Here is a 17,453-nt window from a genome sequence, read left to right as displayed (position 1 = left end):
GAAGAGAAATCAGAGACAGCAAGTATAGAAAACTCAAGAAGTCTTGTTGCAAAAATGAGCAGACAAATGGAGTGGTAGCTGGAGGGGAAGATGGGCTTTTTTTTTTTTAAAGTCGAGGCAAACAATAGCCTATCAGTATACTGAGGCGAGTGATCTAGTAGAGAAGGAGAGACTGAAATTCAAGGGAGCGTATTCATTGCTGCAGCAGCATCCTGGGGCAGATGAGAGGGAATAGACTCTAGCCCGAGCCTGGTAGAGGAGGCTTGAGATAGGACCCTGAGCAGTTGGTTATGTGGCAGCGGGCGGGAATGGACCCGCAGGTGGGAGGGGGGATGTCCTGGGGGCCCAGGGAGTCTTCTCAATTCCCTCTGTTTTCCCAGTGCAACAGGAGGCAAGGCAGTGCGTGAGGATGAGGAAGGAGAAGCTGAAGAGAGAGAACACTTTCGAAAGCCTGGGAAGTGAACGGACAGGAGAGATGGGTGTGTTTACTGGAAGCGGATTCGCTGGGCAGCACCTGAAGCGGGTCGTGATTTTCAGATGAGACGGGTCCGAAGGGCTGTGTGTTTCCCTCCAGCCTAACGGAGCTGCGTGGGGGCAGGTGTGAGGTTGGGTTGAACTCAGGTGTGGGGTTTGCCCAGGGAGTCCCACAGAGTCAGAGAAGGGCATAAGGGAGCAGAGACCAGATTCAAGGGGGTGGCTCTCCTGACGGCCTGAGGAATTTAAACTGGGTGAGGAGGGAGTGATGGGGAAGGGAGGGAGAAGCTGACATGAAGTGCCTGTCCCACTGGGTCCAAGGATTGTTGGGTTTAAGGTAACAGAAGGGAGTGAACTGGAAAGAGCAGGAGCTGAAGAGCAATTACTTAGAATTGAGATGGTGACGGGGTGATACAAGGTCTATCTAGAGCTGGCTCCGATGCAGTAGCCACTAGCAATATGGGACCTCTGAGCACCTGAAATGGGACTAGTCTGAACGGAGAGGGGCTGTAAGGTTAAAATTCATACCCAATTCCTAAGGCTTATCACCCCCCCCCCCACGAAAGGTACTATGCTTTATCAATAATTTTTAAAATATTGATTATGTATTAAAGTAATACATAATATGATGTATTGAGTTAAAGCATATTATTATTACTATTATTATTGTATTTTTAGGGCTGCACCTGTGACATATGGAAATTCCCAGGCTAGGGGTTGAATTGGAGCTGGAGCTGTAGCACCATAGCCACAGCAACGCCAGATCCAAGCTGTGTCTGTGACCTATACCATAGCTCACGGCAACACTGGATCCTTAACCCACTAGTTGAGGCCAGGGATTGAACTCACGTCCTTATGGATACTAGTCAAGATCGTTACCGCTGAGGCACAATGGGAACTCCCTAAAGCATATTATTAAAATTACAATGACCATTTAAAAGAAGAAAAAAAGTACTTTAGCAATATAGGAAATATTATCAGCTACCAAAATAAATATTCTATTTCAAAAAAAATTACAATGACCAGTTTCTTTAAAATTACATATGGGAATAAACCCAGGCACCTATGGTCAATTAATCTTCGACAAAGGAGGCAAGAATATACAATGGGAAAAACGACAGTCTTTTCACCAAGTGGTGCTGGGAAAACTGGACAGCTGCATGTAAATCAATGAAACTGGAACACACCCTCACACCACGCATGAAAATAAACTCAAAATGGCTTAAAGATGGAGTTTCCATCGTGGCCCTGTGGAAACGAATCTGAGTAGGAACCATGAGGTTGCGGGTTCAATTCCTGGCCTCACTCAGTGGGTTAAGGATCTGGCATTGCCATGAGCTGTGGTGTAGGCTGCAGACGTGGCTCAGATCTGACATTGCTGTGGCTGTGGTATAGGTCAGCAGTCATAGCTCTGATTGGACCCCTAGCCTGGGAACCTCCATATGCCACTGGTGCAGCCCTAAAAAGCAAAAAAAAAAAAAAAAAAAAGGCTTAAAGACTTAAATGTAAGACAAGACACCATCAAACTCCTAGAAGAGAACATAGGCAAAACATTCTTTGACATCAACCATACAAATGTTTTCTTAGGTCAATCTCCCAAGGCAATAGAAATAAAAGCAAAAATAAACCAATGGGACCTAATCAAACTGACAAGCTTTTACACAGCAAAGGAAACCATAAAAAAATTAAAAAAAAAAAACTAAAAAGACAACCTACAGAATGGGAGAAAATAGTTTCAAATGATGCAACTGGCTTAATCTCTAAAATACACAAATTATACAACTCAACAGCAAAAACACCAACAACCCAACTGAAAAATGGGCAAAAGACCTGAATAGACATTCCTCCAAAGAAGAGATACAGATGGCCAACAAGCACATGAAAAAATGCTCAATATCCCTGATCGTTAGAGAAATGCAAATCAAAACTACCACAAGATACCACCTCACACCAGTCAGAATGGCCATCATTCATAAGTCCACAAATAACAAATGCTGGAGGGTGTGTGGAGGAAAGGGAACCCTCCTGCACTGTTGGTGGGAATGTAAGCTGGTACCACCACTATGGAGAACAGTGTGGAGAAACCTAAGAATGTGTCTAAGAATGAATGTCTGACCCTGGTGTGTTCAGGTCATAGCTGGTGAGGGTTTTTCCATGATGATAAGCTGAGAGGGAACCAGGCTTTACTCTCTCGGGTGGTGGGGAGGGTGCGGGCCCATGTGAGGGCTGTTCCTTCACTTTCTGCTCTAGATCCAGATATCCCCCCGGCCCACCTCTCTTAGTCAGCATGCCCAGAACAAAACACACAGTCTTCCTCCCCAACATGCTCCTGCCAGCAGAGAGCACTGAATTCCGTTTTGTGTTGTCGTTTGTTTCTTTTTAGGGCTGCACCTGCAGCGTATGGAAATTCCCAGGCCAAGGATCGAATCGGAGCTGCCTACGCCGCAACCACAGCAGTGTAGGATCCGAGCCGCACCTGGTACCTACACCACGGGTCATGGCAACACCGGATCCGTAACCCACTGAGTGAGGCCATGCCTGGAACCGTGTCCTCACGGATACTAGTCGGGTTCATGACCACCTAGCCGTGATGGCAACTCTGAGCGCACCCAATTCTGAATAGGTACCAGTCGGAAGCTGCGCTAAGTCCAGGATGCCTCTTTCTCCCCCTCAACCACCCCCCCACCCCCAATGCAATCCACCACTAGGTTCTGTTGACGATTTCAGGTCCTAAATAGCCCTCTGTTCTAGCCACTTTGTCCATCCCCACAATTCTGCCCTTTGTGCCTGGCCTATAATAGCCTCTTGACTGGTCTGTCCATGTCTGTACCAGACCCTCCTGCTTCTCTCCACATTGCCCGAGGATTGGAAATCTCAGGAGATTTTCAAAGCTCTCAAGCCTTGTCATGCTATTCTCTTCAACCTGAAACTCTGCAGCAGCTCCCCACTGCTGTCCAAAGTCAAGATCCTTTAATGTGACCCGTATTTCTGCTCAATCCCCTCTCCAGCTCTTCTGCAGCCCGGCCTGTACCTCACTCTCAGACACCCCGCCACGGGCACGACCATACCTGCCTTCCTCGTGCTTCCCGTTGTGGCTCAGCAGGCTAAGAATCTGGCTAGTATCTATGAGACTGCAGGTTCAATCCCTGGCCTCGCTCAGTGGGTTAAGGATCCAGCGTTGTCCTGAGCTGTGGTGTAGGTCGAAGATGTAGCTCGGACCTGGTATTGCTGTGCTGTGGTGTAGGCCGACAGTTGTGCGCAGTTCGACCCCTAGCCTGGGAACCTCCATGCTGCTGCAGGTGCAACCCTAAAAAGACCAAAAAAAAAAAAAAAAAAAAGAAGGGAGAGGGGTGGCAGGAGCTACTAGAGAAATGTAAGTACTTTTCATCTCAAGAAACTAGGCTGTCTGTACTTAACCCCTTCCTCCCTGACATGTCTACTTCCTGTGGTGACTTAGTCGGCTATTTTCAGTGACAAACAATCTAGCTTCTAGCCCTGGCTCTTTCCGATTTTGGCTTCGCCTGGGTTCGGGGAGAGGCAAAGCAGCAGATGCTCCACGAGCAGTGGCCTTGGTGCCAGCAACCCGCCTGAGATGCTGTTGGTGCCCTGGGTCTCTTTTCCTGTCTGCCCTTCCCAGCTCCCTTGGCTGCTGACTCTCTGCCATCTGACCATCTGCCTTGCTCTGCCCCCCACAACCACCATGCGTTTCTGCTTTGCTGATGCTTGCAGCGTCTTTGAGCACCCATCTGCCTCAGACCTAGGAATGTCTCGAGGCTTCCATGGCTCCTCTGACCTCTGTTCCCTAAATGCCCTAGGCAGGCTTTGCTCCTCTGCTCCTGGGATCCTCACTGCTGCTTCGGACCTGGTAGGATACTTAATAACAACGAGGCTTACGGAGTTCCCGTCGTGACTCAGCGGTAACCAGCCTGACTAGGATCCATGAAGTTGTGGGTTTGATCCCTGGCCTCGCTCAGTGGGTTAAGGATCTGGCATTGCTGTGGCTGTGGTGTAGGCTGGCAGCTGTACCTTCGATTTGACCCCTAGCCTGGGAACTTCCATATGCTGCAAGTGGGGTCCTAAAAAGCAAAAAAAGAAAAAGAAAAAAAATGAGGCTTAAATGATGAGACATCAACCCAGCCGTGGTAATTAGTGTAGCCCTACCAAGGAAGCATTACAGGTTGGGTGATAACTTTTTTTCTAATCCTAACGTTTATTTTATTATACTAAAATATCTACTTAAGTGTTTTTTCTCTAGATGAAGAGTACCTCGGAGGAAAGAACTGGGTTGATTTATCTTTATATCCAGGGTGCCCAGAATACAGAAGTTACTGGTAAATATTGTTGAACTGAAGTTGGGGACTGGGAGAGGAAAGCCACAGAGGATGCTCTTGGTGGCAGAAAGAAAGGAAGAAAAGGGGCATTTGTGGTTTTAGGTCCATTTCTTCCTCTGAAGGGTTGGGGGGGGGGCAGAGAGGAGGCGGGGGCTGGGCAGAAGAGGAAGCTGCTCTTTCTTTGTTTGCTGCAAAGATCCCTGGGTCTTGCTGGGCATTTCACCCTCCCCCATCCCCATTATCACCCGATCCTCTATCAAGCCTGCAGTCCCACTGGTGAGAGATTCTTCCGTACTGACACGCAAATGCCACTGGGTGTGTATACACATACGCAGATGGACAGATATAGAGACAGACACAATTTGCTAGTGCCTGTCAAAAAGAAAAAAGAAACTGGTGGCCCAAGGACTTAAAGTGGGGGATGGAGCTGGAGGCTGACCTGAAAAGGCTGTCCATATACCAAGCTGGGGCTTCCCAGGGGAGCAAGCGATGCACTTCAAGGATGCAAGTGCCGGGCAGGGGTGTCTTCAAATAATAAAAGATTTGCACTGCAAAAAATCTTTTGCAGGAAGTTCCCTCTGCAGCACAGCGGGCTAAAAAGATCCTGCGGCATTGCTGGAGCTGTGGTGTAGGTTGCACCTGTAGCTTGGATTTGATTCCTGGCCAGGAAACTCTATATACCACAGGTGTGGCCAAAACAAAAACGAGAAACTTTTATATCTAGTCACTTGTGATGGAACATGACGGAGGATAATGTGAGAAGAAGAGTGTATGTATATAATGCATGACTGGGTCACTTTGCTGGACAGCAGAAATTGACAGAACATTGTAAATCAACTATAGCAGGAAAAACAAAAATCTTAAAAAAAGAACTTTTGGAGTTCCCATTGTGGTCAATGGTAACGAATCCAGCTAGTATCCATGAGGACAACACAGGTTCGATTGCTGGCCTCGCTCAGTGGAGTAAGGATCCAGTGTTGCCTTGAGTTGTGGTGTAGGTCACAGACGCGGCTCAGATCTGGTGTTGCTGTGGCTGTGGTGTAGGCCGGCAGCTGTGGCTCCAAATTGACCCCTAGCCTGGTAACCTCCATATGCTGCAGGTGCGGCCCTAAAAAGCAAAAAAATAAAATAAAATAAAATAAATAAAAGTAAATTTAAAAAAACAAGAAAGACAAATACCTAAAAATTATTAGGGCTTCTCCTATTTGCTGTGTGCATTTTAAAGGTATTGACCCCACAATTCCACCTGAGACATTCTGGCCAGAAGAATCTGTTTTTCTGGAATGCTCTGTGTGTTTCTACTTGTGTTTAGGATGGTTGGCTGAAAACTCTTAGCTTTGATATTCTGCAACCCGAATGCTCTTAGTTGTCAGTAAAACCAAGCCTGCCTACGCACTCTTCTATTCTTGATTTATAAATAGGTTCAGCTGCCTAACAATTAAATAGACTATATTTTGCACAGGCACATTCCTTAATGTCTCCTTAAGGAGACATTCAGAGGGCAGATGGCTTTTACTCTTATGATGCTATGCGCAAACCATCTTCCTCACTTTCCTAAGTGGGTACATTTTTCAAGGATTGGCCATGAGACTTTTGGTCTCACAGGAAATCTTAGCATCAAATTTCCAGCAGATCTTCACAGGGCCTGGCCCGAGACCAGCTTATATGTCAGAGAAGGTCTGCCCTGCAAGCTTGATATGATACATGGCCACCCATGCTTGTGGCTGTGAGAAATACCAGTGGCAAAGACATGAAGACGCCAGAGAAAAGAAAGATCAGTGGTGTCAGAGAAGGCGAAGGAGATAAGGTCTTAGGTATAATTAAATATTTGATAACGTTGGAGGAGGAGGCATGCATGTATGAAGGCCCATGAGAGGCCTGCCGGGCAACCTGGAAGGGGACACGTGGGGAAAATGGCCCTAGGGGAACCTGTCAGAACAGGAACTTGAATAATAGGACTGGGCATCATAGAGCACTTTCAGATATGGTATTTCATGTATTTATCTATATAACACAACAAGGATTAAATATCATTACCCTTTTATACACGGGGGACATGACACCGAGAGGACAGAGGCTTGTCGCTCACTTGGAGCACTCCAGCTGGGTCTCTGCCCCCTGAACCTCACCTGCTCTGCTGGGTCCAGGGTTGCTTCACCTGACGTCAGGGTGGGAAGGAATGAGCTCTGCCACTGAGACCCCTCTAACATACCCAGTTTTAGTCTAGATCCTGCAGCTTACTGGGTATCTCTTAAGCTTCCAGCCTGTTTTCTCGTGGTAAATGCTAGGAGTGAGTCTGGTCAGTCTCTCGAGCCCAGCCCAGACGCTGGTTGGCAGCAGAGTGCAGCCGATTTGATTTGGAGGGCCAGGGACTGGACACATTGCATAGAGTGTGCACCAAGGGACTGCCTTACATGGCAGCGAAGGCTGGCAACACAGTGAGAGGCAAGAAAGCGCCCGATTGTGATAACGTTGGAATTACAAGCCAAAAGGCCCTGTGAAGCCATAGTTTGTAGACAGTGAATGTGGAAGAATTCAGGAGCCAATCTGGTAAGTTTCCATTCTCAGTTAGAAAAAGAATCAGAAAGAAAGAACCTAGGTCGGTCCCTTTCCAGTAGCCTGGGGCACAAGAAGGCTGAGGAATCCGATCGGACCCATGGGGGGCTCCACCGAGCGCAGTCTCGGAACCCCCGGAGGGCCGCCCCGCAGCAGCGCACCAGCTCCTAGAGAGGTGGGTCCGGGCGGGCGCTGCAGAACCGGCGAAGACTGTCGCCAGCCTCCAAGTCCGTTCTCCCCCGCCCCAAGTGCTCTGGCTGCCCTCGCCTCCGTCCCGCCCTCTCACCTCCCCGGCCTGGCAGGGCCCGCCCGGACTCTCCCTCCCGCAGTATTTAACTGATCCGTAGGCGGGGGCGCGGGTGATGCGAATTCTTAGAAACCTTTAGTAGCTGCCCAGGATTTGAAGTTAAGATCCCCAAAGGACCCTTGAGGTTCATGCTGACACCCCACCCCTACTCCAGGTCACAGAAGGGCCTAGGGGGGCGGGAGAAGGGATAACACCCCACTCACCATCCCTGTCCACCTAGGAGCCCCGTTCCATCCCAGTCCTGCCAGTCCCGGGGCGAGGGGCTGGCGGCTGGGTGCAAAGGCGGAGGAGCGGCCGAAGGTGGCGGGGGCAGGTAGGCCGGGAGAGGAGGGGGCTGGGCTGGGGCGGAGGCGCCCCTGAGCTGCTGGGGCAGCTCTGGGGCGGCCACCCGACCTCCGCAGGGTAGCCCGGAGTAGGAACGGTGAGTCAGATCTCGGGCACCCGCGGGTCGGGCGGGAGGGGGGGGCGGGGCAAGTCAGGAAATGACATCAGAGGCCTGTGTTTGGGGAGGGGTGGTCTGGGCCGGGCCGGGGCGGCGGGGGCGGCGGGGCCGGCCGGGAGGGGGGCGGAGGCGGGGGCGGGAGGACCTTGATGAAGCCTCCGGCCCCGGGGCAGGATCGGGGCCCCTTCCTGGGGGAGTTTCCTGCCTCGTCGGCCCTCCCCGCCTCTCCCCGCCCCCTCTCCGGGCCGCTCCTTGTATGGTCTCGGCGCCGCTCTCTCCCCGCCCTCTCCCTCCCTCCCTCTTCCCTGCGCCCCTCCCCGCCTGGCTGGAGGCAGCTCGGGACCGGGACGCAGAGTCCGAGGACCCGGCTGCGAGACGGCCACCCGAGACGCTGCGCGCACGCTCCGGCCCGCGGTGAGGCGCGGGGAGCCGCCCGGCGGCCGCTCCCGGGGTGGGGGCGCGGGGGCGCGGAGGGGAGCCGGGCCGGCGAGGGGGTCCTCAGCCGGGCTCGGCGCTGCGTAACCCGGCCCTCCGTCCCCAGCAGCCCGGCCTGGCCATGGCGGCCCCCCGCCCGCCTCGCGCGATCTCCGTCTCGGCTCCGGTTTTTTACGCCCCGCAGAAGAAGTTCGGCCCGGTGGTGGCCCCAAAGCCCAAAGTGAATCCTTTCCGGCCCGGGGACGGTGAGCCTCCCGCGGCGGCCGGGGCCCAACGCGCACAGATGGGCCGAGTGGGCGAGATCCCCCCACCGCCCCCAGAAGGTATGTGGCCGAGCTCGGGGGCCGGACCTCGGCGGGCGCCGGGCCGGGGGGAGTGGTTTCGGGAATTTGGGGATGTCTGGAGAGGTTGCAGCAGAGGGGGCTGGGCGCAGCCACCCAGTCCCGAGCAGATGTTCTTACCTCATCGTGGAGCTCATGGCTGGGAGCCAGGGCTCCTGGGACTGTTCCAAGTCCTCCGCCTGGGGGTGGGAGGCGGGAATGTGGGGCACGAATTTTCCCCTCTGGGTCCGTTTTCCGAAGTGTAATGGGAGATGCATCCACTCCTTGGCCGAGCCCCGGCCTTTCCTGACCCAGTGCTCCCGGGGCGTCCTGCGCCCCTTTTACTTCCCGCGCCCTCCAGGACCCCTGAGAGAAGTTCTTGGGTTGGGGGTTAGAGGTGGAGCAGGAGGGGAACTTGGCGAGGGGTAGAGGAGTCCCCGCTGACTGCCCTCTGTCTCCTTCCAACCTCAGACTTTCCTTTACCGCCGCCTCCCGTGCTGGGGGAGGCCGACGAGGCGGAGGGCGCCCTGGGAGGTGCTTTCCCTCCTCCTCCTCCCCCGATCGAGGAACCGTTTCCCCCTGCGCCTTTGGAGGAGGAGATCTTCCCTTCCCCGCCGCCCCCGCTGGTGGAGGAGGGAGGGCCTGAGGTCCCCATACAGCTCCCACCGCAGGTATGGAGGCCTGGGAGGGGCAGCTGCAGTGGACACCCCAAGGGGAGGAGAGGAGGGTCCAACCCCCCCCCCCCCCCCCGGGCTCTCGGCCTCTCTGTCCACACGAGGGTGGGGCTGCGGTGGAGAATTGGGCATGGGTGCTCTGACTCCTGACCCTCTAGCCCAGGGATAAAGTGAGCAGTATTGATCTGGAGATTGACTCTCTGTCCTCACTGCTGGATGACATGACCAAGAATGATCCCTTCAAAGCCCGGGTAAGGGAACGGAGAGGAGCAAGGGCAGGGCAGGGAGGAAGGTCGTGGGGATCGAATTATGGGGGGGCAGCACCTCCTCTAAGGTGCTTCTCTCCCCTCTGCCTCCCCTTGCAGGTGTCATCTGGATATGTACCCCCACCAGTCTCCACGCCATTCATTTCCAAGTCCAATACCAAGCCTGCACCTGGGGGCACAGCCCCCCTGCCTCCCTGGAAGTCTGCTTCCAGCTCCCAGCCTTTGTCCCAGGCCCAGCCTCAGAGCCAAACGCACTTCCATGTGCAGCCCCAGCCCCAGGCCAAGCCTCAGGTCCAGCTCCATGTCCAGCCCCAGGCCCAGCCCCAGCCTGTGCCTTCGGCTCACACCCAGCCTCGGGGTCCCCCAGCCCCATCTCCCACCCCTAAGTTTTCTCCAGTGACTCCCAAGTTTACTCCTGTGGCTTCCAAGTTCAGCCCTGGAGCACCAGGTGGACCTGGGTCACAGCCCAGTCGAAAGTCAGGGCCCCCTGAAGCTCCTTCCACTGGCACAGGCTCTGCTCAGCCTCCCAGCTTCACTTATGCTCAGCAGAGGGAGAAGCCCCAAGTGCAAGAGAAGCAGCACCCAGTGCCCCCACCAGCTCCAAACCAAAACCAGGTGAGGGAGGGTGAGAGGACCAGACTGAGACCAGGGGGTGGGGGGTGGGGGGGCTGAATCGGGAGCCAGAGGATGAGGAGGAAGGTGGTCCTGGAGCGAGAGGTGGCAGGAGAGTGGTGGGATAAGCGTTTTCAGCCTCTGGGCTTCTTTGGTGGGACGCATGCTTCTGGAGGAGAGCCTTGGCAGGGTCTGGGCTGGGTGGGGCCTGACGGGGAGAGGGGGGAGCAGCATAGGCTCTGACTTAGGAGGAGGGTTTGGTGGCCCTCCCCTCCTGCCTCAGAAAGTTAAAGGGGCGGGATGAGGTCATTCCCAGTCCACCTTCAGGTCTTCCCCATTCTTGGATGCTTGAGTTAATCGCTGCTCCTCTAAGCACTTTCACCGCCCAGGGGCCCTTCTGCGCGATAAGAGGCATTGGTAAACACTGGCTGAGCCAGCCGACATCTGCCCAGTGCCAGGCACTGTGCTCTGTGCTGGGAGGGAAGAGAGCACCGAGAGGTTGAGCCTGAGGGAGTCAGTGGACCTGGAGTAGAATTCCCGGCTCCCAAGACCCCAGGCAAATTAGGTGAACTTTGAGCCTCAGTTCACTATCTAGACTTAGAGTGAGATTGAGCAAGCTGGGATCTGTACCTGGGACGCGAATGCTCAAAGCAGAAAAGTTCCCATTCCTGCTTGCCCATTCCTGCCTTCAGTTCAGGAGACAGATCTTCTGGCTTTAAGGGACGCTGCCAGTCATCTAGCCATGGAGTTGACTGACAGCATGGATGTCCTTGTGAGTTCAGGCATGGGGTTGGAAGAGATGCCCAGAGCCAGGGAGGTTTGCGGAGTCCCATCTTGTAGAAACGCTGAACAGCAGCCAGACTGGGACCAGGCATCATGAGGCTGGCGTGCCTCAGCCTTGACGGTGAGACCTAAGAATCCAGAGAGGAGAGGGAAGGGCATTCGGGTGGGAATAACGCGAGCAAAACTCAAGGGCACTGATACCGCTGGCGCTGTCTGGAGGATAAGACGTGGAAGGTGGTCGTGGGGAAAGTATAGACCTCAGAGAGCAAAAAAGTGAAAGAGCACACGGAGGGAGCCTGTGGGTCCTGCAGAGGTGGTGATGGCTTTTGAGTAGGTGTGTGTCTGGGTTGCGAGGCTCGGGACAGCTGTGCCTTTTGGAAGCTTTGGTGCGGACTAGATGTAGGAGGTCAGTGATGTGCGGGGGAGGGGCGGTTCACTCTGGGCGACAACCCCCCCGGGGCAGTGGTCACTTTAGTGGAAATGAAACCAAGGCTCAGATGGGAGAGCTCTTCCAAAGGAAGAGCCTTCAGGCTCAGTAACTGATAAGCAGTTGGAAGAGGAGGGGGAGGAGTTAAAAAAAAAAAAAAAAAAAAAAAGAAATGCTCACTGTGCTGGGGAAAGACAGTGTTACTGACAAAATAGAGAAGTCCAGAAGGGGAAATGGTGTGGACGGGAAGAGGAGGGTCCAGCTGTTGTTGAGCAACAGGTTCCAGGAGGACCTTCTTTCAGCTGGAACTGTCATTCACTTAGAAGCGGGGGATGGGTGGCAGGAGAGGGCCTGGGCTTGAGGGGTGTGCATGCACTCTGTCGGATGTGCCCTGATACGCAAGCCCAGGGGATGCTGACACGGGAGGAGCCTGGGGCCTGGGAAGACCCCTGAGTGATGGATGCTCCTGTGGACCAGGAGGGAGGGGGAAGAATGGCAAGGAGGAGAGTCACAGGTCAGGGTGGGAGCTCAGAGAAGAGAGGGATGGCCACGGAGCTCTTTGGTGAGAGTCCAAGGAGGATGAGGACTGAAATACGGCTTGGGATTGGATGACTCGGAAGCCATGTCCTGTTGTGGGGACAGAGTGAGCAGGGAGTGGGTGTTGCGAAAATGGAGTTGCCAGGGTAGGCTGCTCTCAGAGGTTGGCAGAGAGAAGGACTTGTGTGCGTGTGCGTGTGCGTGTGCGTGTGAGTGTGTGTGTGTGTGTGTGTGTGTGTGTGTAGGGTTGACATTAGGGGAAGAGGGTTGGGTATAGATGTGAACCAGGAGGAGGAAACCCATGGAAGAAGAATTGGGGTGCCTGAGATGGGGGGGGTGCTGCTGGCGACCGCCCTGCCCCCAAGGCATTCCCAGAGAGCCAGGGTGGTGTGGCCACAATTTCCCTTGGCCGCCTTCCAGCTCCTCTGTCGTGTAGGGGCTGAGGTCATCTGTGAGAGCGAGGGGGCGAAGCAGTCAGGGGCTTGGGGAGATGGAAAGGTTTGGAACAGCTGCTGTGGGGAAGGCGACTGGGCATCCACGGGAGTCACGTAACTAGACAGCCGAGCTGAGGCTGGAGGGTGCGGAGGGCGCTGCAGTGTTTTGTGAACTCTGCAGTGTTCAGCCATCTCTCCACCTACTTTCTGCAGCTTGAAGGCAGAAACAGGAAGCGGGCGGTGTCTTTGACCCAGGGTGGCCATTGGACCAGATAAGCAATGCTGGCTGAAGGTGGCAACGGTGGCCATGAGAGCCTCGTAGAAAGCAGTGGTCAAGAGGCCAGGAGTTTGGGGGAGGGGGCAAGCCAGAAGGGCTGGATGCAGAAGGCATGTGGAGAGGGTTGCGAGGCAGAGGAACTAAAGCTTTTCTGAGCAGGTTCAGGAGAAAGGGGGAAGAGGTGATGGGTGGGGGTGGGGGTGGGGGGCGGTCAAGCCCAGAGTCTCGGAGGCAGAGACCCGTAAATCTCAGGTCCAAGGTGTCCCATGGTGGTGCCCGAGATGGAGGGACGTTTGGATCTGTTGGAGTCGGAGAGATCCAAGTGGCATGTTTGTTGCAGCTGGGACCTCAGTGCCGGTAGGCAGTGAGGGAAACCAGTGGCCGGATTGAGTGTGTTGTGAGGGGCCATGGAGACCCAAGTCTGAATAGTTCCTATTTCCAAAGAGTGGAAGAGGCATTTAAGTGACACCAGAAAACAAGGACTGGCTGTGTCCTCTTCTTCTGGCCCCAAGATGCCAGGAAGGGAAGATTGGGAGAGGAAAAGGGGACGCTTACATAGAAGAGGGGGCGCACAGGGGACTTGCACAGTTAGTTAAGGGCTGGAGATAGCTAGAGCATCTGGATGTGTACTTGTCTGGGCGGATGCAGCTCTGGATGCAGACAGGGGTATGAGGGTGGTGAAGCCAGGGCTGGCGGCCATTGGGGGAGGTGGCTGGGAAGCTTTGCGTTTCCAGGTCTTACGGGAGTACAGACATTGGCAGGTAGAGCAGTCAATGACAGGGGCCACCGTCCTGAGGGGACTTGGTCATGGAGACCAACCCCATCCTGCCCGTTGGACTGTCCCGTGGAAATGCTGCTACAGGTCAGACAGCCCCTGCCGCATCTCCTCCCAGGACTTCTCAGGGTTACTGGCACTGCCCCCTCACCTCAGCCCTACCCTCAGTCTCCAGCTGTCTCAGGAGCCCCTGAACAGGAGGGGTGGGCTGACCTAGAAAGTTGCTCTTCTCTGAGGCATTCTGGGGAGGGACTGGGGTCGGGAAGTCCAGGAACCCCCTCTACGGAGGGACCCCTGGACCTCTGCCTGGGAGCTGGGGACTGGGCTTCTGCAAACAGCGCCGGGGGTTAACCTGACTCCCGCCTGTGTTGTGTTGCATCCTCACGCTGACAGGGGCTGCTCGGCAGCCGGCGGGACGGGTAGGTGTGTGTGCGTGTGGGTGCACCCGCCATCGCGTGCCACCCTCTTCGTGGGGGCCATGTCCCAGCATGCTCTGTGGAATTGACGCGTGGCCTGGTGTGTTCGGTGCTTCAGTGACCTGAGCTGCTGTGTACGTGGCCTCCGTCCGCTCAGTCATTCTGGCCTGTCTGTGACTGCTGGTGGCGGGGGGGATGGGGGGTGGGGGAGGAGCAGGTGGAAGGATCAACCCTGACCCCTTCCCCTTATGTGTGTGGCGCTGGGGCTCGGGCACTGAGAATGAGGAGCTTTTGGGGTCCAACCAACCTGAGTGGGAAATGGGAGGGGAGTTAGTCCTTTTTGGAAGAAAATGGGGAAGCCAGCTGGTGTGGCTTCTTGCAGGGGGTGGCCCTGGAGAAGGTATGAAAAAGGTGTTGGGGTTTCAGGTGCGCTCCTCTGGGGCCCCAGGACCTCTGACTCTGAAGGAGGTGGAGGAGCTGGAGCAGCTGACCCAGCAGCTGATGCAGGACATGGAGCATCCTCAGAGGCAGAATGTGGCCGTGAATGGTGAGCCCGCCGTCCCCCAGTTGGGGCATCTCTGCTCCTGTGCTGAGTGAGGGGTGTTTATGGCTCTACTCCGAGCCAGCCATTCCCTCGCAAGCCCTTCCTCACTTCTCCCTTCTCCGGCCTCCCCAGAGTTCTGCGGCCGGTGTCGCCAGCCCCTGGCACGGGCGCAGCCGGCTGTTCGTGCTCTCGGGCAGCTGTTTCACATCACCTGCTTTACCTGCCACCAGTGTGAGCAGCAGCTGCAGGGACAGCAGTTCTACAGCCTGGAGGGGGCGCCGTACTGTGAGGGCTGCTATACTGTGAGTCAGGGTTGGGGCCGGGGGCACCCAGGGGGCGGACGTGGAGCGGATGCTCCCTGGCAGCTGGCCCTGGGGTACCGGTTCCCTGCCAACCTCCTGCTGCTGCCTCCTCAGGACACCCTGGAGAAGTGCAACACCTGTGGGCAGCCCATCACGGACCGCATGCTAAGGGCCACCGGCAAAGCCTACCACCCGCAGTGCTTCACCTGTGTGGTCTGCGCCTGCCCCCTGGAGGGCACCTCGTTCATCGTGGACCAGGCCAACCGGCCCCACTGCGTCCCCGACTACCACAAGTGAGGACCCAACTATGGTTTGTCCGGGAGCCAGGCTGCCCCCTGACCCCAAGCTAACCCCGAACCCCTGGACTTACTTTCTGTCGCCACATCCCGTCAGAGACCAGTTCATCTGGACTTAGCTGTCTGGGGGCCTTAGGCCCGGGTCACAAGTCTTGCTGCTGGCTCGTCCCTCTCCCCCCGGCCCTTGGCACTCCAGGATTCCTTTTGGGTGCAGTCCTGCGTTCAGCAGTGTGTGCTGGAGTGACTTCCTTTCACACACACTGGAGTCTAAATGTGCCTTTGGAGATGGGCTGTTTGGAAGGGCTTTGCCCTTCGAAACAGTGTTTATAAGGTGGCTGCTTTCTCAGGCCCGTGGTGAAATCCTGTAAAGGGCAGGAGCGGGAAAGCTACAGACTCTTGACTCCCGCCTTTGAGTGTGTGAGGTGTACGTTTTCAGGGCTCCCCCTTGGGCAGCCAGGACATCACATCCATGTGGGCACCCCAGCAGTTGGGCAGAGGCACCCGCATGGCGAGGGGTAGGTGAGGGTCAGGGGTCCAGGTGTGGGACCCTCTGGCCGTGCTTTCTGCAGGAGTTGCAGTGTGGGTGGCAGAGGTCCCTGGAGTGGAGGGCTGGTTGTGGTGGCCAGTCCTAGGCCCATCTGTTGGGCTTCCTCTGCCGAGAGATGTGGGGCCAGCTGGGCAGAGCGCTGCTGGCTCATTCCCCTGTGCTCTCAGGGGCAGCGCCTGGTGCCCCCGGCCCCCTTCTGACGCCCGCCTGGCTCCCTGACCTGCAGGCAGTACGCCCCCCGGTGCTCCGTCTGCGCAGAGCCCATCATGCCAGAGCCTGGCCGCGAGGAGACCGTGCGTGTGGTCGCACTGGACAAGAACTTCCACATGAAGTGCTACAAGTGTGAGGTTGGCCATCCCTCTGGCCCAGGGATGGGAGGGGGTGGGATGCTGCTGACCGACCAGGTGGTGGCTGTGGCCAGCCTGGAGGACACGACTGCTACGGTTTTGAGGGTGCACAGTGGCAGCACCCATGCCCGCCTAGGCCAGGTGCTTCTGTCACTTGGGGCGTGAGGTTTCTGTGGGGTCACTAAGTTTCAGATAAGCCAAGAAAGGGGTCTGACAGATGGGAGGGAAGGGTGTTGCTTTGTTGTGTTGGCAGGGTTGGGGTGTCTCGGTGAAGTTAAAGATCCAGAATAGGAGTTCCTGTCGTGGCTCAGGGGAAATGAATCCGACTAGGAACCATGAGGTTGCGGGTTCCATCCCTGGCCTCGCTGCGTGGGTTAAGGATCCGGCGTTGCCGTGAGCTGTGGTGTAGGTTACAGACGCGGCTCGGATCCTGCGTTGCTGTGGCTGTGGTGTAGGCCGATGGCTATAGCTCCGATTCGACCCGAGACAGGTGGGGAGAGTCACACACCCGTTACTGGGGTGGGCGCCCTGGAAGCATCTCTACCCACTGCCCATCCTCACGTGGGAGCGTCCCTGGGGACGAAAGTGAAAGTAGATGATAGAGGTGGGGATAGTGGGGGTGCCTGCGGCTGGGGGGACACACGTGATGACACCAGCTGAGCCGTGAAGCATCCGGCCTTCCTAATTTAAAGGTGGGAGGTGGGGGTGTCCAGGGAGCCTTCCTGCCAGGGCCTCTTTTTGTCCTTCTCCCAGGACTGTGGGAAGCCGCTGTCCATTGAGGCGGATGACAACGGCTGCTTCCCCTTGGATGGCCACGTGCTCTGCCGGAAATGCCACACCACCAGAGCCCAGACCTGAGTGAGGACTGGCCCCGTTCTCCACTGCAGATCCATTCCCCATCAGCAGACCCCCCCCACAATGAGACCACCCTGTCCAACCATCCACCCTCCTTCCCTACCACCCTGTTTTTTGATGTCCCCTTTCCATACCAGACTTCATCCCTGCATCCCTCCTGCCCTGATCCAGGGCCCCAACATGCTTCAGGGCTGCAGAGTCCCAGCCCTGGGGTCCAGTCCTCCCCGATCCTGCAGGGACCACCCACCACAGTCCAGGTACCCCCCCACCTCCCCCCGAGGGGGCCAGGCTGAGCGCTGCTGCTTTCACTGCTGCACCGATGCCCTCGGCTGGCCCTTGAGCAGCCTAGTACTCTGCTTGCTGAGGGCTCGGGGATGCCCTACCCTTCTGGGAGACTGGGCTGGGCTCACCAGCCTGGACGTTCCCACCTGCTCCTGTGCTGCCCGGTTGTGGCTACAGCTACAAATAAAAGACCTTGTTTTCCAGAATTCTGAGC

General features: G+C 55.9%; 1 protein-coding gene and 1 long non-coding RNA gene across 3 annotated transcripts in view; one reads left to right on the top strand and one right to left on the bottom strand.

Annotated features, from left to right (window-relative positions):
* The window catches only part of LOC102166231 (uncharacterized), a 21,944-nt gene extending 12,494 nt beyond the window's left edge, over positions 1-9,450 (bottom strand). Inside the window, exon 1 of the long non-coding RNA XR_299598.4 lies at positions 9,007-9,450. This is a non-coding gene — a long non-coding RNA (uncharacterized LOC102166231). The remainder of the gene's footprint in view (positions 1-9,006) is intronic.
* ZYX (zyxin) lies at positions 8,444-17,445 on the top strand. 2 transcript variants are annotated; one of them, XM_005657719.4, is made up of 10 exons: positions 8,444-8,524; positions 8,655-8,868; positions 9,337-9,536; positions 9,698-9,790; positions 9,905-10,420; positions 14,493-14,613; positions 14,743-14,912; positions 15,027-15,205; positions 15,982-16,102; positions 16,856-17,445. In XM_005657719.4, exons 2-10 carry the CDS (start codon positions 8,667-8,669, stop codon positions 16,958-16,960), a joined length of 1,707 nt encoding a protein of 568 aa, XP_005657776.2. In that variant the 5' UTR covers positions 8,444-8,524; positions 8,655-8,666; the 3' UTR covers positions 16,961-17,445. The 2 variants fall into 2 exon arrangements, with proteins under 2 accessions (XP_005657776.2, XP_003134640.3); XM_003134592.6 differs by having other exon boundaries at positions 8,652-8,868.
* The last annotated feature ends 8 nt before the right edge of the window (positions 17,446-17,453 follow it).

Source organism: Sus scrofa, chromosome 18, assembly GCF_054392235.1.
Source record: "Sus scrofa isolate SSC_HxYL_T2T_F1_AM1 chromosome 18, Sscrofa_HxYL_maternal_Yorkshire_Landrace_v2.0, whole genome shotgun sequence".
In the NCBI taxonomy this organism is placed as follows: Eukaryota; Metazoa; Chordata; class Mammalia; order Artiodactyla; family Suidae; genus Sus; species Sus scrofa.
The sequence above is the reverse complement of the archived record's forward strand: the minus strand, read 5'-3'. Positions and strand labels throughout refer to the sequence as shown.

What these genes read in the sequence shown, in the direction of transcription:
- ZYX (XM_005657719.4), top strand. Translation starts at nt 8,667, where the DNA reads ATGGCGGCCCCCCGCCCGCCTCGCGCGATCTCCGTCTCGGCTCCGGTT. An exon ending in ATGATCCCTTCAAAGCCCGG is followed by an intron (nt 9,791 to 9,904) that starts GTAAGGGAACGG and finishes CTCCCCTTGCAG; the next exon opens with GTGTCATCTGGATATGTACC. An exon ending in TGCGTCCCCGACTACCACAA is followed by an intron (nt 15,206 to 15,981) that starts GTGAGGACCCAA and finishes CCTGACCTGCAG; the next exon opens with GCAGTACGCCCCCCGGTGCT.